Source organism: Rhinolophus ferrumequinum, chromosome 7 (assembly GCF_004115265.2).
Source record: "Rhinolophus ferrumequinum isolate MPI-CBG mRhiFer1 chromosome 7, mRhiFer1_v1.p, whole genome shotgun sequence".
In the NCBI taxonomy this organism is placed as follows: Eukaryota; Metazoa; Chordata; class Mammalia; order Chiroptera; family Rhinolophidae; genus Rhinolophus; species Rhinolophus ferrumequinum.
Window position 1 is genome coordinate 51,221,361 of NC_046290.1, and position 27,776 is coordinate 51,249,136.

Here is a 27,776-nt window from a genome sequence, read left to right on the forward strand (position 1 = left end):
CATTTGCAATAAAAGTGACAATTGAAACTCTTGGCATAGAGTCTATGTTTATTTAGTATTCAACAAATATTTCTGAGTGCCAGGTATGTACTACAGTGTTGTGCTAAATATACATGGTCTCTTTACCGTGTGCACACAGTATAGTGACAGGGGAGCCGTTAAAAACTAATCATGAAATTCACAGGTTTTTAAAACTATATGTATGAGTTCTGTGAAGGACAATTACAGAGTGCAGAGAGGACATATTTGAGGTCTCAGGTGTGATCTAGAGGAGGTAATGTTTCAGCTGAGATTTGAAGCATAGTAGGAGTTAACTAGTGAAAGAGTGGGGAGGGTGGAGAGAATGCTTTCAAGAGAAGAAAAGCATGTTTGAAGGTCCTCGTGTAGAAAGGCACATGGGGGATGCAAAGAACTGAAAGTACGCCAACGTGGCTGCAGTTGGGTTGATTAGGACGAGAATGGCTGAGGTGTGATAGGTAAGTGGGGAGAAGGCCAGACGGTGCAGAGACTTGGATGTCGGTTTGCTCTTCAGCCAAAGAATGGTGGTAAACTGTTGAGGGCTTTTTTTTAAAAACAGGAAAGAGAAATGAGTTCCAATTATTCTGACTTCACTGTATGAAGTTGAACAAATGTGGATTAGGGAAGTTACTGTATTACAGGTGAAAAGTAATGGTGCCTCAGATTAGGACGTGCTGGTAGTTATGATGAACAGAAATTAATGGATTTAAGCTATGTTTGAAAGGTGGAATTGATAGGATTTGATGCTGGATTAAATTAGTCTAAGTTTATGCACTGCTGACGTTTTGGACCAACTTTTTTTGCTGTGGAGGGCCTGTCCTGAACATCCTAGAATGTCTAGCCACATTCCTGGCTTCAGCCCCCTAGATGCAACTAACCCCCAGTTATGATAATCAAAAATGTCTAGAGACATTGACAAATGTCCCCTGGGCGACAGAATTGCCCCTGTTTGAGAACCACCGGATTATTTAGAGAAGAAGACATTGAGGATTACTCCCCCTAGTTTCTGGTTTCTACAGCTGGATGCATGGTGGTATCATTCACTGAGACAATAAAATGAAAGAGGAGCAAGATTTCTGTGTTGTGTGTGTGTGTGTGTGTGTGTGTGTGTGTGTGTTAAATAGGGATTGCAGGATGAGCAGGGGCCTCATAAGTTCTGTGGACATGTTGCCTTAATGTGCATTTGAAACATCAAATTAGATATTTACAGATGATAGTTTAATATATATAGATCTGCAATTTAGGGGCAAGGTATTGACCAGAAGTGTACATTTGGTAATAATCATTGGTATATAGGTGGTAATTGAAGCCAAGTGTATGAGTATAGGTATGATTGTCCAGGGAGAGAAGAGAACTTGGATCCAAGACTGAAATAGGTGAGGAAAGAATGGGAAAACAAATGGAAACTGAGAGTATATACAAGTGTTAGAGAACATTGGCTGCGAAGGGAAGGATCTAAAGGAGGGAAACTAGAACAAAGGAGTTTTTTCTTTTTAAGGGGGGAGAAACTTTAGCCACATATAAATGTTCATGGGAAAGATTCAGTAGAGAGAGGAGATTGAACTCTGGAAAGAAAACAATCATGAATACGATTATTTAGAAGGTTGAAAGGGCATATCCTACCTATAGGAGTGATTTGCTTTAGGTTAAGAGAAAAGCTTTTTGGGAACTGGAGGATAGGAGAATATAGGTACTAGGAAGTTTATAGATATGGCAAGAGAAGTTAATGGAATTTTCATAATTGAGTGTTTTTCCTGTTTACTACCTGCATTACTATGTAAGATCATCTGTTGAGAGTCGAGCGGATCAAGTGGGATGTCTAAGGTTGGAGGACAGTGGAGAAGGTTTGGAATAGCATTTACTGAGCGTAGGAAATCAAGCTGACCAGAGAAACAGTGGATAAAGTTTGAAACAGTATTTGCTGGTAGTGTAGATACCTCACTCAGGATTGGTAATAATGAATTTACTATTAGTAATAATAAATAAGTCAGCTGATTCAGTCATATTCAGGGAAAGATTTTGTTAGAAATTTTAATTACTCTGAAAATTCATACTCTGTTTTGAAACCTAAAGAATTAAATTTTTGAAAATAGGTACCCTCTGAGTTTAATTTTTTTCCTCCATTTAAAGATCTTTTCTCTGTTTTTCAAGTTGCTACATTAACAAACAGGACTCAAATAAAAAATGTTGGTTTTCTGGATTTTAACTTTTATTTCACTCTAGCTTTTAGGTGAATATATGGTTGCTTAGACAAAAAAGAGGCTGTAGAGGAATCAGAGTTAACAGAGCTCCTGAATTCTATCTATTATAACTGTTCTTTGGAAATTCTGGTTAGTTAGGAGGCACTACGTGAATTAAACTAATTGATTTTGAATTTTGAGTTGAGATGAAGTTAGGTGAGGTTTTCTTGGTACTTATCGTGAAGTTAAAAAGATGATTGTGAATGAATTATTCCAGATTTCTTATGTAATGTTTAATTTTGGACAGGAACAAATTTTATGGAGCCTTTTGGCACCCTTGGAGGAATAGTTTGGGGACAATTATCTTACAGATATCTCAAAAGCCCTATCTTTAAAAAAATTTTTTTCTAATTTCAATATTCCACTTTTTTTAGAAACGAGCAAATTGAAAAAGGGGATAAAATAATTATAAAGCATTAGCTCACTGAATTTCAAATACTTAAAATATGTGTGCACTCACATCTCCTACCAATCTTTTTTCCCCAGCTTTATTAAGATATGAGTAACAAATAAAACTTATATGTATTTAAGGTATACAGTGTGATATTTTGATATACGTGTACATTGTGTGATTACCATAATCAAGCTCATTAACATATGTGTCACTCACATAGTTACCATATTTTTTTTGTGGTGAGAACACTTGAGATCTCTCTTAGCAAATTTTAAGTATACAACATATTAACTATAGTCACTGTACTGTATATTACAGCTACAGAACTTATTCATCTTATAACTGAAAGTTTGTACCTTTTGACCAACATCTCCCCAACCACCACCATTCTACTCTCTGCTACTGTGAATTTGACTTTTTTTAGATTGTACGTATAAGTGAGATCATGCTGTATTTGTCTTTCTGTGTCTAGCTTATTTCATTTAGCATAGTGTCTTTCAGGTTCATCCATGCTGCAAATAGCAAAGTTTCCTTCTTTTTTAAGGCCAAATAATATTTCATAATGTATATACAGACACCGCATTTTCTTTATCCATCAACAGACATTTAGGTTGTTTCTGTATCTTGGCTACTGTGAATAATGCAGGGAGTGCAGATACCTCTGAGATAGTGATTTTATATCCTTTTCTATAAAGGGCCAAATAGGAAATGTTTTAGACATAAGGGCTGCATGGGACCTCCATTACATATTCTTTTTTCTTTTTCTTTAAACAATGCTTTAAAAAATGTAAAAATCATTTTAGCTTGCTGTCCCTACAAAACAAGCCAGAAGCAGTGTTTGGCCTACAGGCCATAGTTTTCCAACCCTGATCTGGGAGAATAAAATTTAATCCTTCAACTGTCATTTAAAATTTTGTATTAACCTCTTTTACTGGAAACCTTTTTCAAATCTTTTATAAATGTGGATGCCTGTTTTTAAAGCTTTTTATTATGGAAAACATTGAGTATATGTAAAAATAGAATACAATATCATAGATCCTCATATCACCACGCTTTAACAATTACCAACATACCTCCAATATTATTTCATCTATACCTCCCTTCCTCATTAGTTTGCAGCAAATTCAAATGTATCGTATCATTTCATAATTATTTCAGTATTCTGTGTTGTTATCTTTATCTCTCCTTTTACCAATGCCATACTATCTTGATTACTGTAGTTATAAATCCTCCAACTTTTTCTCTTTTTTTTCTTGGCTATTCTTCATCTTTTCCCTTTCCAAATGAAAATTTAAATTCTCTCAGTTTATAGAAACAAGTTTGCTGGACTTTTAATTTAAACAAACTTTAAAAAATTTTTTTGATTGCTTTGACTTTATAGATCAATTTCAGGAGAGTTGCTATCTTAACAATAGTCATCTGATCTCTAATCATGGTATATATCTTCATTTATGTAGGTCTTTAATTTCTCTCATTAGTATTTAGTAATTTTCACCTTACAGGTCCTATCTATCTTTTGGTAAATACATAAAAATTTCACATTTTTTACTGCTGTTGTTAATTTTTTAAATGTAAATTTCCTTTTTTTTTTTTGGTGCTAGTACTAGTATATATGCTTTATTAGTTAATTACCTTTTTAGAAAATTAGAATATGAGAGAAAAAGTCTTGATTTGATATGTTAAAATTTTCACTTGTTTTATGGACATGTCTTTCTGGTGTGCTTTATTATCTGTAGGAATGTTACTCTCTTTATTCTCATTTTTCTTATAAAAAACTTTGTATAGGAATGATTAGAATCCTTTTTAGGCATTTCTTCAAATAATTTTTTCTACTCTTCTCCCATTCTCACTCTCTTTCTGAGATTCCAGTTCTTTTATTTGTGTTTAAGTGAGATGACTTTTTCCATACTACTTTTAGATGAGGAGGGTTGGGCAGGCTGGTTTTCCTAGGTTTGTGTCTCTAGGAATCCTGTTCTGTTGTTATGCAGTAAAGTAGAAATACCGGGGGTGCCAAAAAAAAAAAAAAAAGTGTGTACAAGTGGACACTTTGGTCAGCGTTGCTCAAGCAGTAGTTCGCCGTAATCAGAAGTGTCTGGACGCTGATGGTAACCACTCTGAGCACCTCTTGTAATTGCGGAAGTCAAACATGACTTGTATTCATCTTTTGTTATCGGTATATATTGAAGTATTACAATTTTAATACAGTTTTCCTTTCTTAAAATGTGTATACATTTTTTTGGCACTCTCTGTATATTTTCTGAGACCTTGTCTCTTCTCCTTTCCTTCTTTTTTCTAGGCCAGGTTTTTTTACCCTCTGCAATATCGGCATTTTGGGTCAGATAACCTTTGCTGTGGGTGATTGTCCTGTGCATTGTAAGATATTTAATGGTATCTTGGCTTCTCCCTACTAGATGTCAGTAGGTGCTCTACTCCTCCCCATCTATGATAACCAAAAATGTTTCCAGACATTCTCAAATGCCACCTGGGAGTCAGAATCATTCTTGTTTTAGACCTGTTTCCTTTGCCCCTAATGGCTTTGTACTACTTAGTTTAGATTTCTCCTCCTGACAGTGTCTGCTTTGTGTATTGCTTTGTCTTAGAAGGAAGCTTCAACTAGTAGTTTTGAAATTTCTGATCTTTTTGTGATCTTTTTGCATTTATCTGTGGGTTGTAGCCTGTAAAACTCCCTCCCAGTTTTGGTTGGTATTCCACACTGAATTGGATCCCTCAATTTGAAGAAGGGGGCGGGAAATGGTACCTACAGGAATTTGATTTCTCGGCTTTAGGGCTGTCCAAAAGTCCCTGTCCTCTTTTTCCTCTTAATGTTTCTGATACCATGTGAATCTTGCTGCTATTGATGTTTGGTCCTAACTGCTCATATTTTGGGGTTCATGAATGATACATAGTCAAATAATTGTGTTGTATTTCTTGGTCATGTTTTATTTTATTTTGGTTTGATCTGTTTGCTTTATTCTCCTATTGCTCTGTGTTTTTTGGGGGGTAGTGGTGGTGGTGGTATTTATGGATATTTCAAAATTATGTCTTTCATCGCCAAGTTGGCCTGACTGCTTCTGCCTTCTTAAAATGAGTATTCTAAACGTGATAAAAGAAAATATTTTGAATAATGGGTGAGACTTGTGCCTTGTCATGGACTCTGGGGAAGGCCTAGAGAGAGAGAGGTTGAAAATGCAATAGAGAGACCAAAAATTTGATGGAGGTATTTGTGTCCTGTAGGTGACCAGGAGGCTTGGATACAAAGTATTGGTAGAAGGATTAGCTTTGAACAGGGGAAGAGGACGCTTTGTCTGACAGGAGAGGTACAGAGGTGAGGTTTCATTGAGATATGTTAGTTTATAAGTTTGGCTGAGGAATGTCACATCTGGTATCCTCAATTTCCTTAGTAAACTATAATATGTAGTTATCTGCTAAAGAAAGCAAAATAAGTATGTCTCAAGGGGGCTTGAGGAAAATAGTAAAGAGTTTGGAATGATGAAAAATAAGGGCAATATCTAATGAGAAACATGGAAGTCATTGCTGAGTGAGGCCAAGCCAACCTTAGGCTAGTCCTTAAACTGTAAATTTGAAAGACACCAATTTTGTGATTTTAATTTTTTTTTAGTTTCATATCTTAACAACTCAGATGTAAGAGCAGAGAAGGTGGTGTTTATACTGACCTAAGATTAGGATGTAGCTCATTGTAGATAAGGAATTACCTATGGTGATGGCAAGAGTTGGGTTGGAGAGGATAGGGTGAACCAGATAGGTAGAAAAACAGGGAAGAAATCAGGGTTCAGGGCATTATTGTAGGAATGAGGAAGAGGGTGGATGCATGAGCTTAAAGGACCAGGGACTTCTCTTGTAAAGTCTGTTATATTTGGTGTTTGTGGTATGAATACCAGGGGTTGAACAAACTTCTTTAAAGAGACAGCAAATATTTTAGACTTTGCCACTTCCGTATTGTTTCTGTCACATACATTTATTTGCTTGTTTGTTTTTATAGCCCTTTAAAAATACAAAACCATTCTTAGCTCATGTACCATCCCCAAACAGGCAGCAACCCAAGGATGTCATTTGCTGACCCATGGATTATACTCATTATGAATTATCTGTGACTGTACTTTTCTATGACTTGTCAGTGATACTTTGCTTTGTAAAAGTAGCTGTTTCAGTTACTAAGTAACTGTTGTTACTTGAGTGACAGTAGTTTTGATTGGAAAATGTTAAGGAGATAATATGTATTTATTTTTTACTACTGTTGGTAGTATTGTTTTACGCTGCTCACTGTGGTAATTATTTTTACATTTCTGAAGAAAATTTTTACTTTTTTTGTGGTGGATTCAAGTTAAGTCAGCAGATACTGGAGTTATTTGAAGCATGTCAGCAGCAAGTAAGTGATTTAAAGAAGAAAGAACTCTGTCGAACACAGCTGCAGAGAGAAATTCAGCTGTTGTTTCCACGTATGTTTCCCTATTTTTCATGCCTGAAATTTAAATGTATAGGTGTATGTATTCCTGTTTTGAATTTTAAATAATACCTTACAATTCTCTTCTCTTTTTGTAGAAAGCAGACTTTTTTTGGTTGGATCCTCTTTAAATGGATTTGGTACCCGGAGCAGTGATGGTGATTTATGCCTAGTTGTTAAAGAAGAACCAGTAAGTAATGAAACATTTATTCCAAGTGTGTTTCTAGTGTTCAGTCATTTAAGAAATTTCATATGAAAGTCATTGAGGAAAAGAACTTGTAATTACTTCTTTGGATTCTTTGTTTACAGTAATTCAAGAAAGCTGGGAAACACTTTTTTTTCTTTTAAGGCATATGCATAATAAGCATAACAGAAATTTTAACATTGATTTATTTCTGAGTTGTTAAAGTGAGATGGCTTCACTGTGTTTTTAAAGAGCTCTGCCTCTATTTTGAACCATCATTGGGTTGGATATGTTACCCGGTTGAAGCAAAGAAGAGCATGTGTTGGTATTATCTTCTTGATGTATTTCCTTTCCATCTGAGTTTTCAGTGATTCTATTTTTAATTTTTTTCCCCCTTGAAAATGCTGTGGGGTTTGGAGTTCTTATTTTGAGAATACAAAAAGAGAGGTTTCACTGAAATTTAAAAGACTACTGTGATATATTTCTTATGATATTTTGACTTTGTTTTTACTTTTTATTTAGCAATCAAATTTTGTTATTTAGTACTATGTTTATTTGAATTTCCTGTTAACTGATACTGTTATGTATTCTTAATGTTACAGTAATTGGTGTTCATTAAGCTGACCTGAAACAGCCTCTTTAATATGCTGAGGTCTCTTCTGAATTACCAAAGATTAAATTAATTTCAGGATAATTTTAATATGCCTTATTATAGTCCACACCTTTAAAAATACAACAAAAATCTATTGAATAGTAATATATATTTTTAATCTTCCTATTTTTCCACTAACAAAATTGGCTTCTAGTTACTGCAAATCAGAAGGAGATTTATTCCAGGGAAGAAACTCTGATATTTTTCTAGACTTTGAAATCATGTAAAGGAAAAGTAATAATTAAAAAAAAAAAATTAAAAAAAAAAAAACCCTTAGAAATAATAAACATAGTGGAGAATACTAGAGTTTTAAATTAAAACTTTCTCTCGTGCAATTAGACCACACTTAGGCCCATCCTTCTTCTCACCTTCCATCCTTATTCCCATGTGTAAATCATGTCGTCACAACTTAACCTGAGATACCATAGACTTGAACTGTATCCTTAAGTAGCTCACACTCTAGATGGGGAAATAAAACTTGTTACAGAAAGTTATAAGTTCTGTTTATTTTTCTTGGAGAACATTGCTTTTTGTACATTTATATTAAAGGAGAAAAATGACACATGTGGCTGTTTCAATATTTCTTTTAAAATTGTGCTAAAAGTTTAAAATTGATTTAGAAATGTCGATGTGAAAGAGAGCATAAAGGTTGACTTTTCCTATAATGTAATTTAGTGTATATTGAAAAAAATAACTCCAAAGGGAAGTATACTTTGAATGTTTTCTCTGTTGAGATACATTAAGAAAATAAAGGACTAAGTTTAGAAAGATAATGAAAAAACACTTTATTTTTAACTTTTCAGTGTTTTTTTCAGGTAAATCAGAAGACTGAAGCACGGCATATACTCACCTTAGTCCATAAACACTTCTGTACTAGACTTTGTAAGTCTGATATACTTCAAGTTCATATGTCATTTGACATAACTATTTAAAATGTCTCTGTTTTCTGGTAAGAATTGTTTATTTTCTGGTCAGGATAGGTGTAATGTGGATCCCCCCCCCCCAATTTTTAAATGAATTCCTTTAAGTTTTGATTAAAAAGAATAACCATTTATTCAATAATTCTTTATTGAGTTTACTTGCAAGATATCACACTGAATTCAGTGGAGAATTCAAAGATATATAAGCTTCAGTTCCTTTTCTCAAAAGGTTATATGGACTGTTAGGTTAGCAAAGGTATGAATATAAATAGCAGTAATGGAAAGTATCTCTGAAAAGCCAAAAGATGGATACAGATAAAGTCTTATTCAGGTGAAGAGAAAATTTCATCTGTTTTGTAATGACATGAAATTTATGACATCAGATTTTAAAAATATGATCACTGAACATGAAACACAACTGAATTACTCCAACAGAAAGCAAAATTGTTGACTTAGGCGATTTTATTGTAAGAGTTTATTCTTCGAATAAGCTAACTAAGCAGGTTTTAATCCACATGTTCAGCCTTCTCAAATAATTTATGTGGACAATTAAAGTCACACTAACTGTGTGATACTGGAAAGACATTTTTGCATTTAAGTAACAGATATTTCTTATGTGTCAGACTAAGCTGGAAAATGCAAAGTGAAGTACAAAGTTACTACCCTTGAACAATTTATATCTAATTGTAGGAGAGAACTAAATCAAATGATTTATTTCTGTGAACTTAAGTTTTCACATCTGTAAAATAAAGGAGTAATTCATACCTTAAGTGGATTTTTAATAGCTATTATTAGATTTATAAAACATTAAAAATGGAAGGGACCTTAGAGATCATCTAATTCAAATGAAAGGGTTTTGTTTGTTTTTGTTTTGTTTGTTTGTTTTTAATAGTTAAGGAGACTGGTGATTCATGATTTCAGTAACTTGCTGGAGTATAGTTTGTTGGTGTCAGAACTTGTACTTGGAACTTGAAACTTTCAGCTCCTAATCTTATTTTTTACTAAACCTCACTGAATTCTTGCACATAAGTTCTATTTGAAGCTTGGTATATCTTATGATTTTGGTGATAAAGCATTATATCAGAAAATTTTTGGTTTCTAAATCTGGTATTATGTTTTTCTTTAGTTAAAACATTAGGAATTGCTCACTTAAGAAGAGTTTTCAGAGTTTCTTTTTTATACATTTCTGTATTTTCCTGATTTTCTACAATGAACATGTATTACTTTCAACTCAGAAAAGAAATTTTTCTTAAAGTTTGATGGAATAAAAAATATGTATATGTGTGTTCTTCGTCTTAGAGATCATACTTATTTGGATGTATCACTGACCCATGTAACATATTGCAGGCATTTTCACATTCAAGACTTTGTAAATATTTCTATGGCTGCCATAATATCTTGCTATATGCTGTATCAGAATTTGGCTATCCCCCTGCTGCTAGCCAGATATATTTCATGTTTATAATGCTCTGATGAACTTATTTATAAATGTTAGATATTAGACCACATTTCTGAAAATAACTTTAATATAAAGCCCTCTAAATGGTATTTAGAAGTTCCAGTCTTAGAATTTGATAATGTCCTTTCTTGGCTTTCTTTCTGAAATATTATGTTTTCTTAAATTATGTTAGCTAAGGAAAATATTTTTTTTAAAATGTGCATTGGTACGCTATGAATTTGAGAAACATTTACAGATATTCACGTTATCTTTTATTCTTCAGCTGGCTACATTGAGAGACCTCAGCTGATTCGAGCGAAAGTGCCAATTGTGAAGTTCAGGGATAAAGTCAGGTAAATAATTATTGAATTCCCTTTTTTCAGTTTCTTTAGATAATTTTCAGATACTCTTTTGATGTAGATAATTAAGAAATGTATGCTATGACATAATAGCTTATTTTCATAAATTTGTAAAAATCACTTGATTTAATCTTTGAAATACGTGTAATTTTTTCAATTATCTGAGCAATTCTTCATGTTTAACTGTACTTAGTTATTTTGCTTGACATTTTGAGTATTTGAGACTATCTAATTTAAATAATATGTACATATTTGTATTACAGATTTTTAAATGGTCTCTTGCCTTTTGGAAATACAATATATGCATTCTTAAGAACATAGCTTAATTGATGAAATTTCATGTATCAAAGGGATTGTTATAAATCTATCTTTTCTACCAGCCTGGGTTCTGAATTTCTTAGGCATTTGAATTAGAATCTTTTATATAATATCCAAATATAAAATATAAATATTTAGGTGTTGAGAATTTCCTTGGTTAAAAAAAGATTTGTTGTTTTCTAAAAAATAGGATTGTGATAAATCAGGTTTTTCTAGCCCAGTTTTATAAAAGTAAGACTGAAACATAAATATAAGTATATACACAGCTGATCATCATTATTCATGGATTCCGTATTTGCGAATTCGCCTACTTGATTAAATTTATTTTGTAATTCCCCCAAATTAAAACTTGTAGCACTTTGATGGTCGTTCATAGATATCAGCTCTCATACTATAAATAATTGTCCTTTTTACAGTCTAGTTAGTGTCATGTTTTTTACATTTTTGTGATTTTTGTGGGTGATTTTGCTGTTTAAAATGGTCCCCAAACATAGCGCTGAGGTACTGTCTAGTGTTTCTATGTACAAAGCTGTGATGGGCCTTATGAGGAAAATACATGTGTTAGATATGCTTTGTTCAGGCATATCTAAGAGTTACAGTGCTCTTGGCTATTAGTTCACTGTTAATGAATCAACACTATATTAAATGAGATGTCTTTAAACAGAAATGCACATAAAACAAAGTTACATATGGAGCTTCATGAAAATGTTGTGACTAGATGCTTATGGAAACCTAATTCTTGTTGTCTTTAGAAGTAATAGTTTAATATTCACTAAGTGTTTGCAGTGACTTATACAACTACTGTGAATAATCAGAATTCACTGAATATATGTATTTTAAATAAAACTTTAGATGTTCGTGGCTCAAACCTTCCCCTCCATTCATCCAGACATCTATCCAGCCTATAAATAGTTACTGAATTTTCACCAAATAAATAAAGGTAGAGTTTTCTGAAGCATAAAGATACAGGGAGGTAAAAAATAAATTATGCATAAATAAAACTGTTAGCTAATTATAATTATCTTTTAAATATGTTTGTAGTTTTAATTATACCGGGGTGCCAAAAAATGTTTATACATGACTTGTATTCATCTTTTCTTATCGGTATATATTATTACAATTTTAATACAGTTTTTTCCTTTCTTAAAATGTGTGTACATTTTTTTTGGCACCCTCTATATAAACAATTTTATTCTTTTCTATTTAAGATGTTATGCAAGCTTTTATATTAAATATTCTTTATAAATTCCATTTTATAATTCTTCTCTATATAAACCATTAAAAAAAACTACACTTTTAACACCCTAAGGTAACTGATGTTAATGTTTTAGTGTAAACCTTTTAGTCCCTTTTCTATGCATATGAATGCATAAGACTTTTTAAAATTAAAATTGAAATCATACTTTTTTACTTAACTATATATCATGAACATTTGCTTATATCATGTCATATTTTCTGGCTTCATTTTTAGTGGCTTTACAGTATTTCATTGAGTGAATATATAATCAACTTACCCACTCCCATGTTAGAATAAGCATTTTATGCATAAAATTCTTTCTGTGTGTAGGATTACTTTAGTTATTTCCAGAAGTAGAATTTGAAGCAAGTATTATGGATATTTTTAAAGCTCTGAATTCATATTTTTGGGAAAGTTTTTAATTGCAGACTGGTTTTCATGTTTCTTTCCTTTCCATTGAGTTATATAGAGAAGGTGAAATTTGGTTTCAGTGTTAGACTTACACAAAAACAATTGAAGAACGTAACTCCATTCTTAACTATATGTTTTCCAAAGCCACATATATATGGTATCTGAAGTGTTAATACCACTGTCCATTTTTATCAGTGTGCATGGAAAGTTGAAGGATTACAGGATTTCTTTCCTAAAACAAGAAAACCTGAAACGATAAATTTCAAATATTATGATTAAAAGCCGTAGAAAGGAATTAAGTTTTTATTTTAGGCAGTATTTTCATAGAAAAATTCATTGTTCAGAAAAAGTGGAACCTGAGAGCATATGGGTCCATTACTTATACATTAAGTAATCTTTCCTTTTATTTTGAGTTTAGTCATTCTTTGTAGATCTCATCATTATTGCCCTATTTTTTAAATTGTGAATTGCATGATATCTTTTACTTTCAGAGAAGTATCTCTTCTGTTATGTGTTTGACTGTTACAGTTTTCCCAGACATCAGTTTCTAAATGTGACATGATATAATTTACCGGTCTTTTTAGAGGGAATATAATGTATAGACAGAGCTTTTATTTTTTGCACCTGTACTTTATTTGCCTTTTTATTCCTGTTGTTTTAAAGCAAATGATGCTGTAATTCCAAATTAGTTGAGAATATATAACTTAGTGGGATAACTTGCCCAGAAATGTTTTTTGTAACATAATTTTGTTTATCTGGGAAGGATTACAAAATTTTTAAATTTCTTTTATTAAAGATAGTAGGAGCCTTACCTGTATATTATGGATCTTTTGACAGTAATCCTATTTTATATTTTTAATATACACTGAATCATTAAAGTGATATACTGAATATGTATTCATTCTTCTTTAATGCTTAATTTTAAAGTTTTTGGCCTTTGGGCCCATGCTATTTTTATATCATTGGATGGATGGATATTATTTTATTTGCTAGGGATTTAGTTTAATTTCTACTTGAGCTAAAGCTTTTTTTTTCCTTTTTTTAATAGTTGTGTGGAATTTGACTTGAATGTAAATAATATTGTTGGAATAAGAAACACATTCCTTCTCAGAACTTATGCATACCGTAAGTTTGTTATTTATTTCCAAATAATTATCAACTTTTTTGTTTATCCCTCATTCTTTATTTTTTTTAAAAAATGTTTGTCTTTGTCTAATGTTTGTCTAAATGTTGTCTAAATCTTTTTAATTGTGTTTATGTATAATGTCTTATTTTACTATATGCATAATATGTTGCTACACTAAAATCATATAATACCAGACTTATAGGTAAATAAAGTGAATTTTAATAATTAGTAATTTTTAAAAAGGTAATGAAGGTATACTTTAGAAGTAAAACACATTTATGGTACACAGTGTTTAATACATGGGGAGGTGGTACTCTTTTTATTGGGATGGAATTGGGAAATGATGTGAACTTTCAAAGAAACTGTAATATCTTCTTACTGTTTTAAGTTTTAATTTTACTTTCAGTTGAAAATCGAGTTCGTCCGTTAGTACTGGTGATTAAGAAGTGGGCAAGTCACCATGAGATAAATGATGCCAGTCGTGGTACTTTAAGCAGCTATAGTCTTGTATTGATGGTTTTGCACTATTTACAAAGTAAGTATTACGGGTTTTCCTCACTTTTTAAAATAGAAATGCAGTTAAACTTCATTATAGTGTTTTCTTTATTGACCCTACCTTCAAATAGCATTTTTAAAAAGTTCTTTGAAAAGGCTTATAAAACCGTATTTTCTATTTTGTTGCTTTTAACAAATGTTTTAGAAATGTTGTGTCCTGGAAAATATTAAAAAGAAGTTTCACAGTGTTTTTATTTTTTGACAGTTTTCTATATTCACTTTTATATTCAACTAACTTTCACCATTGAATTGTGGACCCATTACCTTGAGGCAGATGAATGTTCAGAAGGCCTATAAAAATAAGCTCAAGCACCATTCATCATGTTTGTTATTTTCCACTTAAGACAGGAATTAAATGATTTTCTTGTTGGTCAAAGAAGCTTTTATTTCCTGGGAGCTGGCATGGAGATTGGGTAAAAGACTTGATGTTAATGTAATAGAAGACTGTCTACCAGTATGTGTAGGGTTCTGAGAACACTGGGTTAATGATATTTCCACAGTTAAGAAAGCAATGTTGTAATATTTATGTTCATATCCTTTGACTCAGTGATTCCATTTCTAGAAATTTATCGTAAGGTAATAATCAGGGATGCATATATGGGTTTATTTATAAGGCTGTTTTTCTTGGTGGTTGTTGAAATAGTAAAAGATTAGAAATAATTAAGGTTTTTACCTTAATGGGGAGATGATTAAATTAATTACAATAAAATGAATATGAAATTTACACAGCAATTAAAAATAATGTTTTTAGTGTATCAAGAAAATAGTCATGATACACTAATATAAAACATGATACCAATTTTATTTTTAAAATAATAACTGTATTTGTGTTTATGTATATATTCATATGTATAACAAATATTGAGAAGGTATGTGCCCAAAATTTATAAGGTTATTTATGGACAGTAGGATTTTTTCCTACTAAACTTGGAGATATTTTATAATATATATATATATTAAATTAGAGACTTTTTAGTTGAATTATGGAATCAGACGATTTTTTTTGAGTTAGAGAGGCTTAAAATAGTTAAATGGGTCAAGGTTTTATGAATCAGTCATCAGAAAGGTTACTCTTGCTCTTTGTTAAAAAATTTCAAACTGATTATAATACATGAATTTTTATTCCTGACCAGTCTTAAATATATGCTAATTTGATGAGTGATTTGCCCCTCTAAAAGGATTTAAAACATATGATGTTGGCTGTTTTAGACACTACTTTATATATCACTAATCATTTTTTGTCCAGTTTCGCAGTTCAGTGTGAAACATATATTACTTGTGATGCTTTTTTAGTGATGTCTGTCCTCTTGTGGATTGCAGTTCTTTTATTAAAATTTGAGTAGATTAGAAATGTTTCCTATAAAATGTAAAGAATAATGCAACAAACTCTCATGTACCATCACCCACTGTCTATTTGGTGTTTAGTGTTAATTGTGATTAAAAAATTAGATATGAGTAAAGCATTTAACATGCATGAACATCCATATGTGCCCTATTTCTCCATTCTTATGTGTTACATTATAAATTTTAATTTGATTGCCCTCTTTAGGAAAATGTGCTTCGATTACAGATAACCCCCAAGGTGGTTTTGCAAGCAAGTTGAAAATTCAAACATCAGTATTTTATTAGTGTAGTGAAATCATGTTAAAATTTGGTTTAAATTTTGTTAAACATATTTTATTCTTGACAAAATGGTCCCATTTACTGAGGTGGTTTGTAATTAATGGCACTATCATCAACCATTTCTAGGTCTTTGTTAAAGGACATCAGCTACCCAGAGTTAATGTGCAGTTCTGTGACAAATTTAAGCTACTACTCCCTAAAAGAAATTAGAGAGATTGAAATAAGTAGTTGCTATTTTTTTTTTTTTTTTGTCATACAAGAGTCTACAAGGTGTATTGACCAGTTTCAGCTCTGCCAAGTTATTCTAACTCTGGCCTTAATGTTCTTATCGGTAACAGGAAATAGTTGGATTAAATGACCTTTAAATTTTGTTTAATTTCTTAAGTGCTTTAATATTTTTTTCTGCCATGAACACAAAAAAGAAGCAGGTCCTCTGTATGTAAAAGGTTGAAAAGATTAAAGCATTTCCTAGAATGAATTTCAAGTCAATAATAGAATATATATATATGCTTGAAAAGGTGACTGATGAAAGCATGAGGGGAAAAGCCTATTGATTAGAGATTTTAATGGCAAAAAGCAAAAGTAAAAATTGGTTAGAAATAATATGAATTAATGTTCATGCAATGTTCATGTTACCAGGTACAAAACTATCTCTTAGGCATTTTAAAAGTGTTCTTGCATTTTCAAAATTAATATTTGCTTAGTGTTGTTGAAAATCTGCTATTTTTTTAGTTGAATTTTTGATGGACCAGTATGGAATGTGTATAAATTTGTGGGGGTTGACAATAAAGCTCTCATATAAACTGCAGGCAAAGTAAAATCTTACAGGTTAGCTATACTCAAGGTGTTAATCTATCAATCACATACTGCAATAATAAGCTTTTGTCTTAGTTTGCTTTCGAGAGAAATTTAAAAGATCAAAATACAAAATTTTGAAGTCAAAATAGATGTTACAGCCAGATTCTTCCAGAATGTATGTTGCTTTGGAGTAAAATAAATAAATACATATTTGAAAAACTACTAAACTCTTTGAGGTTACTATCAGGATAGTGTTAGTAAATAATGCTACAATACATTTAAATTGCTTTTGTCATGACTAGTATTTCTAAATCTTTAAGGTTGTTAGGGATTTACTGAATGATATTCCTGCCCCCAAAAGCTTCCAAATTGCTTAGTTCTAAAGGATCTTTGTCTATTGAAAGACCCCCAAACCAGTGGTTAGTATTTGTTTTCCTCTCCTAGCATTCTAATTATAATTCTAGAATGAGATAAACTTTTTGTAAATTCTTTAAAATCTTTTCTTCATCCTCTTTTAAATTATGATTTTAATTTATTAGGAGTAGGAAAGGAATTCAGGTTTTTAATTAGGTAAACTAAATTCTAATAAGATTTTCTAATGTAACTTCTCTATTATAACAAAAATTATTAGACATTCATTAAAATGTTATACAAATACAGAGACTTTTAGAATTAAAGTAAATGGGGCTTGAGTTTATTTGTAGGGTATTCTAGAATTTTGAGCATTTCAATGCCTATGGAAAAACAAAAAATGTATTCTTATTTACTAAGAGTGATTCTGGTAAGTAATGGGTGAGTTTTTTTCCCGTAATGTTCTCAGTCATACACTGAACATTCCAGACTATCATGGAATTTTATTTTATTCCAGTGTTCAACTTGGGAATGAAGCATGATGCAGGAGGGAAATTTAAATGCTCTGTGCTAGAAATTTATACATTTATAATCATAGTTGGAGATCATGAAAGTTGTTCATAATAATTGATTATATGTACATTAATGTACTCCAGAAGTCATTTAAAAATGTTTTGGCTAAATAGCCAGTTAAAAGTGAATTAAAAATTATTACAGAGTTCATTTAATTATATGTAATGTATTTTTAATTCTTTAATACACAAATACAGTTTATCATATAGTACTATATTGGTCTTTAATATTAAAGAAATCTTGAAAATGTATTACTTGTATCTTAACACACTCAAGACATTATTTATTAGTTTTTTATTATATTGTGATTAGGCACTTTGCCTTTAATGTTATTCCATTTACATTATAATATGAAATTACTGTTAATGCATTTCGTGAGGTTGGATCTGGGTAAAGCTATGGAAGAGTAAAGAATGACAATTTAAAAATACAGTAACATGGAGATAATGATTCCTTTGTATGAAATTTTATTTATAGCAGATTTGTGCAAATCTCCTGATTTAGATTTCTAAACTTTGCTGAGGCCTTTTTAAAAATTAATTAAGTTGAGGAATTTTTTCAGTTTTTTTCTTCAATAGATCAGTTTCCAAAACTATCTCAATTTTAGTTGTTAGAAGAAATTTAATGATAAAGGGACAATTGTGATAGAACTGTTGCTGGACTGTATCATTGGCTTGTACTTAAAATTTTTTTTCTTTGATAGCTACATCCATCTTAATAATGTCCATTCAGTATTTGTAAAACAGTCCTTGTCTTGCTTATTTTGTGTGTGTGTCTGACGTTGCACCAAATGATGTGTGTCTATTTATTGATGGCCTGTTATTCTAAAACCATGTAAGGAACACTGGTTTACATAGAAATATACATAGTTTATTAACAAACCTTAAATTGTCATTTAGATATATTATGAATTAAAATTTTTAGGAATAAGAATTAATTTCACAAAAATATATGGGAACTGTTTACTTTTAGCAGAAACCCTTATAGTCTCATACCTGGGGGTCTTAGCTGACAAATTATTGCTTTGTAAAATGAATTATGTGAATCACAGAAGCTTTAAACTTTTTCTTTTTATAGCCCTACCTGAACCCATCCTTCCATCCATCCAAAAAATTTACCCAGTAAGTGTTTCTTATAAATTATTATAATACATATTATGACAAGTATATGTGGGACTATTATATGTAGTATTAATGTGAATATAAAAGTAGTAATAGTTACCTTCTAAGTATTGATAACATTTTCTATATAGGCTGAGGCATTGGCCACTAGAACATTAAAAATGTTTTATATACTGTCTCAGAAGTTACTGGCAAGATAATCTGGTCGTTTTTGTTAACGGTGGAAGTTTTTGCATGATGCTCATGATAATCAACAAAGTTGGTCAAGGTCCATTTGGACTCATTCCAGTTTTCTTCATGCTATTTTTAAATATAATTTTTATAGCATTTCTTACGTAGTTAACTCAGAAGTTTTTCAGCCCAATGTACTTATACTTTGAAAGCAAGGGGAAAAATTAAGAAATTGAACAATTGGATAATCATTGTATCTTTCATTTGATCTTACTAAGTAATACACCAAAAGGTAACATTAATACTCTATTCTTATGTACATAATATTAAGAATCCTGATGAAGTTCATTGGAAACACTTAAGAAATGAAGTACCTACTAGATAAAGTTTAGTATGTATTCAGTTTGAGTTTAGAGAGGGAATGTACATATTTACAATCTATATGAATATTTTTGTTTCTTCTCCAGTTTTTTGTGTTCTTTCCTGAATTCTCTGTTTCCTTGTTTTCTGTTTTCCTCCATAGTCACCCTTGTTCCTGGTTTTATTTGGAAATAATATTTAAGCTATTTGTTTAGAATGTTTGGCCAACCTTCTGAAAACATAATTTTTATCTGTTACTTTCATAAATTTACTAAATGTTCATATTACAAAGGAAAACAGTATCTCCCTTGAGTGATCTGTAGTCAAAGAACTTACTTATTCTGTGTGTATCACACAAAATACAGTAAATATGCTTGATAGGGAACCTAAATTAAATATAATTTAATCCTTGAAATTGAGAAGAACTGATGTTCTTGTTTTTGAGCATCAGTTATTATTGTAATACATACATGCCAGGTTCTGGATAATAAAAACGTTCACTGTAATAGGCGTTTTGCTGTAGTGAGGACCTTCCAGTTTGTAGTGGGTCATCTACTGGAAGATACCATTTATAACAAGAACCTTTTGGTCAATCTGGATAGCTTATCTTCCTCATTTATAAAACTAAGTTCTGTTATTATGAAGAACTATTATAATGAGTTAGTATAGCTAGAGATCACTATTTATGTTTTAAACATCACCAAAAATGGAAGCATTAGAAAGTATAGAAAGAACAGTAACTGGAACTGTTTAGATCTTATTCTTGAATGGTTTCCTTCCTCCATAAAGTATTGATTCATTAGCTCATATTGAAAGGTCAAATATAATGACTGGGTATTCACTATTTCAGTTTATTGTCCCAACTTTATTTTTCTTTAAGACGTGGGTTTCAGTAGAGAAAGAACTGCATATATTTTTTAGCATACAAATGACCTAATAGTTAAACTTAACCCTTTAAAGAATCTATTATTGTGTATTGAATAGATGCTTCTGCAGAAATCTCACTTAAAACTCTGTACTAAATGGAACACTTTTTACCAATATAAAATATGGATGAAATCTCAGTTTAATGCACAAGTTCAGGAACAGAGGCATTACTTTTTATAAGACACCCAGGCACTTACCAGTATATTCTAATTTAAGAGCCTCATTTTTCCTTCTGTTTTATTTTCTAATTACCTAACTTTCCCCCAGGACAGAGTCATGACTTCTTTTGCCTTACACTTACCTCTGACCTTACACTCTCAAATCTGTTTTATCAATAATCTTATTTCTATACCTGTGACAGGCTTTAATTCTAACCCAGCCCTAAGGCCTTAAAAAATACTAATAGCAAGACCTGCTAGATTTAAAAATGTCTTAATTTGCTTTCAGATTTGGTTACATTGTCATAAATACTTAAAGCATGTTATCTTTACTAGACGACTGATGCCTAAGTGAATAAGGACTTACTACCCACTCTTAACAGGATTTTTGTTTTATCTGAAACCTGCAAGCTAATCAGCAGAGTGCTTTTTTCGGCATTCCATCTGATGGAACAAATAACTTGGCTTGTTTCTTATTACTAATAACTACCATTTATTTAGTATCTGTTTTATGTCAGCACACTGTGTTATACATAATATCTTTAATTCTAAACAAATAAACTTGTAAGGTATTATCCTTGTTTCTCTGATGAAGAAACTAAGTCTTAAAAAGTTTACATGATTGATCCAAGCTATGTGGTCACAAATTATGGATCCAGAAACGTATTTTTTTCCTTTACACTTTGCTGAGGAAAGGCAAAATGATAGTAGTATTCACTAATATATTTAATCCAATTTCTGTTGCTTGTGTTTATCTGATTATTCCTATACAGATACCCCTTTCTTTAAAAAAAGTAGATATGATAAAATTTTAGCTTGTATAAGTAAGTTTGAGGATGATTTTAACAGAAAAAAACTTTGTTACTTTACAAGAAAACAAAGTTCTTTTAAATTTTAGCTTCTCTAATATAGTTAAAATATAATTTAAAAAATAAGATAATTTTAGAATAGAATAAAATTGGTTCTTCAGTATTATATGCTCTTTTAGTAATTTTATATTTTCTTATAATTTATGATAAAATATTTATTTTAAAAACTGCTATAGTTTTTTAATTCAGTTATGTTATGAAAGAAAAGGATGAAAGATTAAAATATATTTATCTTCAAAAGCTATATCATAGTATAGCATTATTGATTATTGCTACTTAATTCTTATTGAATTAAAAAAGCAACATAAGTGATAGAGGGTAGAGTATTTACTATTAAGTTAAAGAAATGAAGTTGAGAAAGTTTATATAAATTCAGATTAAGCTTATGAATGGATCTTTATTTTAATGCAAGCATATTATTATGAGATTTACCTAGATTTATGCTAGGTAGATTTATCAAGACAACTTATATTTATTTTCTTCCCTAATGGTATCTTCATATTCCAGGAAGTTACTTATGTTAACAGGATAGACATGTAAGAAAATAACCCTCTTTTATATAGTTGTGAAATACAGAATTCTGAGAATGTAGTGTTTCTCCATGCAGTTATATATTGAACATACATTACATTTTACATATATACACATATACATATAGCAACTTTTTTTTGGTTTTAAAATGTGTGTAATATGATGAAGGGTTTGATTTAATTAGTTATGTGAAACAAGCTCTAAATGAATTCCTTTGAAAAGACAAATTTAAAAATTTTGGTGAAGATTTATTTTTTTAAATGACAAAGCAACATTGTTTTAAAGTTGACATTACTTAAATATAAAAAATCATAAGAAAGCTAATTTTGAATGATAAATTAAAAGTTTTAGGGCATAACTATACTGCATTATTGTATAAAGGTACAGTTATAATAATGATGCCTGGCATATACTAAGTAATTAATATTTAGGTAATACTGTTGCTATGTGTTACATACATTGTATCATTTAATCCTTATAACAACCCTATGAGTACTATTGTTTTCCTTATAGATGAAGAAGTTGAACCTTTGGGAAAAGCTTGAACAAATAGATGTTACATTATGTCAATTAAATTTTTATTCCATGGATTTAGGTTGTAATTTTAAGGCTGCTTTTTTTCCTTTGGCTCTTTCTGTGCTTTTTAATATGATAGCTTAAATTCTACCTACCCTCATCCTATTCAAAGTAGCATATGTTATTCTTAAATACGTAAGTGCAATGGGGGAGCTCTCTTTTTAAAAAACTGATGAAATTTTTGTTTTAGCAGAGACTCCTGTAATGTGAACAATTACCAAAAATGGGGATTTCTTAAGGTTAAATGGAATTCCTATTTACTTGTAGCCTATTTTGGACTGTTGTTGTTGTTGTTGTTGTTGTTGTTGTTATTATTATTATTATTATTATTGATTTCTCCTTCAGTTCTCCCTCAGTAGGTATGATATAGCCCTTTTTGTACCGTGTTTCTCCGAAAATAAGACCTAACAGGAAAATAAGCCCTAGCATGATTTTTCATGATGACATCCCCTGGGCATAAGCCCTAATGTGTCTTTGGGAGCAAAAAATAATAATAGACCTGGTCTTATTTTCAGTATACGGTATATGACTATGAAAAAGAAGAGCAGGGCTAAAAGAAGACTGGCCAAATTGATCCAAGGGCATTCAGCATTTTAGTGGAGTAGGTCTTAGATTAAGTTTTAATCTCACAATTGCTAATCTGTTTTTTAAATTATTGAACAAAATAAAAATTTTAAAGGAGATTCAAACAGTTTTAAATCTCGAGGTAAGAAAATGACTGTTCTACTTCAGCATCAGTTCATAAATTGAATGCTTACTAGGTATGCTAAGTACTAGAAATCAAAATTAGTAAGAAGCTTTCAGAGCAGAAGCTATTAAACAGTGACCCACTTTTCCTTATCATTTGAACTTACAACTTTTTGTTTAATTTGCCAGAAATAATATTTAAATTTTTAATTTTAAATAATGTCCTAATTCCAATTTTACACATTACAAGTAAGAGACAAAGGGTAGGAGAGGCAATATACCTGCTCTTCCTTCTGCTTTTACTTTTTATTATAAATTGAGGCTTTCCTACTTCTAGTCTTAGAGACAATTAAGATCTCTGTAATACTAAACCATGTTAGAAGTGTAAAGGGAAGTGCCAAGTTTCGGAGTATAAGATTTCAGAATTGTGGTTGGAGTAGAATTTTTCTTTTGAGAGAATCACTTCTTGGTAATTAAAAATTATTGATAGAATTACAGGTAATGGGGTCGAAGGGGGGTTTATTTTTCTTGCTACTTTATTTTCACTGATGATTTTTGAGGGCTACCATTAAGTAGGTGTACCAACCTATTTCTCTGTATCACAAGTTATTTATTTGGATAGCCTCTATTTTTTTTTAACATTGGAGTTATTTAGATATTACTAATTGAGTTGATATCAGTAAACCCAAGGCTGATCTTTTATAGTTGGGAAGCTTAAGTGTAGTTGTCATTCTGCTGCCTTAAACAATTGCTTTCTTAAAAAAAAATCTGTTTCTACTTTGATAGCAAAGGAGAACATAGAAAACCCTTCTTTAGGAAATTCTGCAAATTACCTTAGAAAGGTTATTTTCTAACATATATATGTGTATTAAGAATATCTGTAGTTCCTGTAACATATTTTAGAGCCAGAACTTAACTGCTAATGGAGGAAAGATTTAGATATGAAATGAATGGCACACCATAGGCAAAAAGAACAAGTATTCTTTAGTGTTATTCCATTAGTATTCTTTCTAAGAACTGTGTTGTTTGCTCCTGGATTGCAAGCAAATGATAATCCTCTTTTGTGAACAGTGTGGTAAAAGTTTGCTGAATATTGCTTGTTAGTATGTTTCCTATCTTCATTTTCCTGCCCTCTTTGTGTTTTCACGTTCAATTTATGTTGAACGTCCATCTTCTCTTCCAAGATACAAAATACAAAAACAAAACAACATTTTAAAAAATCTTCAAATTGGTACAAGTACTATTTATATAGTAAAGTTACTTTTATGGCCTTTGAGACAAATATTAAGTGGCAATTAGAAAGAGCTTTTACCTTGTGCATCATAGAGCCTTCGGACAGCACAACTGCTCCTCGTAAAAGTAATTAAAGAGATACATCTATAGAGAAATCTATATTATTGGATGGAATTTTGTTGTGTGGAGTAAGGTTTTATTTATGAGATAGGAAATCTTTTGCTACCGAAGGGATCCATTTGGTTAACTGAGTGATATATCTCAGCCAAGAATTAGAATATCTTCGTTTTTCAGATGCTTTTTGACCTGCTGCAAACACTGCTAAAATCTTTAGTGGAAGAAAATCTTCAAATTTTCAAATTGCCAATATAAAGAAAATTTCTTCTTTCTTCCTCAGAGAGCCTTAGATCAGGATTTATAAAGTTTTAAGCGTGTGTTTCAAATGGCTTTACATTTTCCCCCTTTTCTTTCTGACAGGAATCTTTTAGTCCTGCCATACAGCTGCACCTTGTACATCAAGCTCCATGTAATGTTCCTCCTTACCTCTCAAAGAATGAATCAAATCTTGGGGACCTCTTACTGGGCTTTCTTAAATATTATGCTACAGAATTTGAGTAAGTGAAACTTCAAATTGTGTTTATTTATTTATATATGAGTGCTCCAAGTCAATTTCAATGCTGTAAACTTGCCCAGAAATATGTAGTTTATAAAATATAATATCAAACAAGTAATTATGAGAAGCTAGATTTCATATTCCTAGCTAATAAAAAATTGTGGTTCAGTAAGCCCAGTTATAATTGATTTCAATAGTGATCCCATTTATGTTTAGCTGCCTGTTCATAGTAGGGCCTGAATAAATATTTGTATTGACCTTACGTAGGTGCTATATAGTTTGGAATATCTCTTTTTTAGGAACTTGTAAACAGGAGCTTACCTTGTAAAAAAAACATAGCTATGACAAACTTGATAAAAGATCTACTTAATACTTGATACCTTAATTAAATAGTTGTGTTAGTGTGATATACAAATGAAGGAATACTCCAATCCTTTTTTCAGTTTTTTTGAGGGTGGTGTATAAACATGAAGTATTAAAGTATATAATCAGAGTGGACATAATTGAAAGTTCTTACTGGAGTTCTTAGTTCATAGAGTGGGATGAGGGGTTGCTTGCAGCTATTGTGATCAGTTTTGAAAAGCTTGAAGGAGGAAGAGAGAGGACTTAGGAGTTGCATAAAGTTAGAGTGGATGGGTACAGTGACCATCAGGTACCACTTCGAAAGGTTTGGAGAGGGAATAACAACAGTAATAGTAATAAATTGCTATTACTAAGTGGGAAAAACTGTCCTAAACAGATTATATGTATTATCTCACTCAGTTTACATAACAACCTTCTGAGATATATTGTGCCCATTTTACCAGTGAGGCATGTGAAGAGAGGAAGAAACTTGCCCCAAGGTCACACAGCTAGTAAGGGGAGTATTTCAGGTAATTTCGACTACAAAATTCACACTCTAAACTATGATTCTTTAGTGCAGTGTTGGTATTGTCTTATCTGCTATGAACAATAGCTCTAAAAAAAAACTGACTCACAAGATGATTTGAATCATAGGGCATGAAAGATGAAATGTTGTTTAAATTCCTCAAGGTAAAGATTATACCAGACTGAGGTACTTGTTTAGTTTACAGTTGTGTCTCCAGTACCTAGCCCAGTGCCAGATAGTGGGTACTTGACAAATACTTGTTATAAGTAAATAATTTTGAAGCAGAAAGTAAGATTGTGGACATGATTCAAAGATCCTTAAGATGATTTAATAATTACTGAATTAGGTTAAGAAAAGGTATAGGGAAAGAGCTGGAGGAAAGTAGTTCAGTAAGAATGAAGTTATACGTAATTCAGGTTAAAAATGACATAGATATTAGTCCAGGCAACATGGATAAAAAGGAAGCAGCCTTTATTTATATAAACATGTGGAAAGGTTTAAGACTGTATGAAACATGGGACATAAGAAACTGTGAAGATTGCTCTTTATAGTTAAGATGTTGCGGTAACAACAGCTCATGTTTTGTGGGTATTTATTTACCTCGTGTCCTTAGAATATGCTGAGTGATTCCCATATATTATTTCATTTAATACTCAAAATAGCCCCCTGTCCAGCTTAGGGAATCTGTGTACTTGAAACTTGCCCATGGCAATCGAGCTAGATAGTGAGAGAACAGAGATTGAAATTCAAGTCCGACTATAAAACCATGATCTTAATTGTTAAACACTATTGGCATCGTCTGTTGTGTCATCTGAATTAGGGATTGGGAGACGTTTGTGTGGAGGGAAAGGATTCACAGGAGAAAGGTATGTTTCTGCCATGCACATTTAAAGGTTAGAGCATCTACATACAGATATCTTGAAAATCACCTGCTTAGTTGGAGTGAAACGAGATGGTAGATGTGCAGGTTTGTGTGTTAGTTTAGTATTAACAGAAACTAGCTTGCTGTGCTAAATGATACTGGTTAGGATGCTGATGGCTTGGAAAAAGGTTTTGAACATTTGTGTGCATTTGTTTATCATTATGATACATGATCGGGGAGCCATCTTCCCCTACTCTTTCGTCATACAGTGCATCGGTCAAGTGCATTATTGTTTCATACCAAATAGTTTCAGAAATTTGACTGGAGGGAGCATAGCCGAGACTGTAATCATGGTAATGAACTAGGTGCTGTGCAAAAGCATTCTGGCAACTGTTAGAAATGTTTGTAAGGATTTGTTATGAACTTTGAGATGTCCAATTAAAAAATTCTCTGTATTTGAAGAGAGAATTAAGTGCCTTTTAAGAGGTGCTTGAGTACCTGGTATAAATGTTGCATAAATTTTATATGGCCATTTAAAAATTACTCAGATTTTCTTACCTACTTCACTCATGGCTTTCTTTTGAACCTGCTGCTGAAAATTCTCAAAAGGAAGAAGCTTCTAGAACTGTGCCTGGGAACAGAGAACTTACAAAATAGGTGAAAAGAGGATCTCAAAATACTTTGTCACAAAAAGAATGGCTAAGAGAAAGTTAATAGATGAGTACCAGTCCGTTATCGATACTGAAGAAAAGAAGCAGGTGTCTTACTAATGTAGTCAGTAATCTCAATTTTATATTCAAAAGATTATTATGTATTATCAGATCTATGTTAGATTAAAGTAAGCCCCATATCTCTTCTTTTATTCTTTTGTGAGACATTCCTTTTCTATAGACAGTATCTTATTTTACACTTTAATTAATGAGTGACAATAACAGATTTGTACACGGCAAGCAAATTTTATGGTAGAGAAATATGGTATAACAAAAGGCTTAGTTTAGTGCCTGTTTTAAAGAATGAAATATTTAGGGAAAAAATATTTCTAAATTACCATTTGAATTCTACATTAAATTTGCCTTTAGGAGTTAAAATAGTATATAAGTTATGTATCATGTTTCATGATTTGAAATATTTGATAATTTAG

General features: G+C 31.4%; 1 protein-coding gene across 8 annotated transcripts in view; it reads left to right on the forward strand.

Annotated features, from left to right (window-relative positions):
• Positions 1 to 27,776, forward strand: part of TENT2 (terminal nucleotidyltransferase 2) — a 47,793-nt gene that overhangs the window by 12,434 nt on the left and 7,583 nt on the right. For 7 of the 8 annotated variants that reach the window (XM_033110673.1, XM_033110675.1, XM_033110677.1 and 4 more), the window contains 8 exons: positions 6,995 to 7,109; positions 7,213 to 7,304; positions 8,754 to 8,832; positions 10,592 to 10,661; positions 13,682 to 13,758; positions 14,166 to 14,294; positions 18,737 to 18,780; positions 24,770 to 24,906. In XM_033110673.1, coding sequence (XP_032966564.1) covers positions 6,995 to 7,109; positions 7,213 to 7,304; positions 8,754 to 8,832; positions 10,592 to 10,661; positions 13,682 to 13,758; positions 14,166 to 14,294; positions 18,737 to 18,780; positions 24,770 to 24,906 — 743 coding nt within the window. The remainder of the gene's footprint in view (positions 1 to 6,994; positions 7,110 to 7,212; positions 7,305 to 8,753; positions 8,833 to 10,591; positions 10,662 to 13,681; positions 13,759 to 14,165; positions 14,295 to 18,736; positions 18,781 to 24,769; positions 24,907 to 27,776) is intronic. The other variant, XM_033110681.1, reaches the window with a different exon arrangement.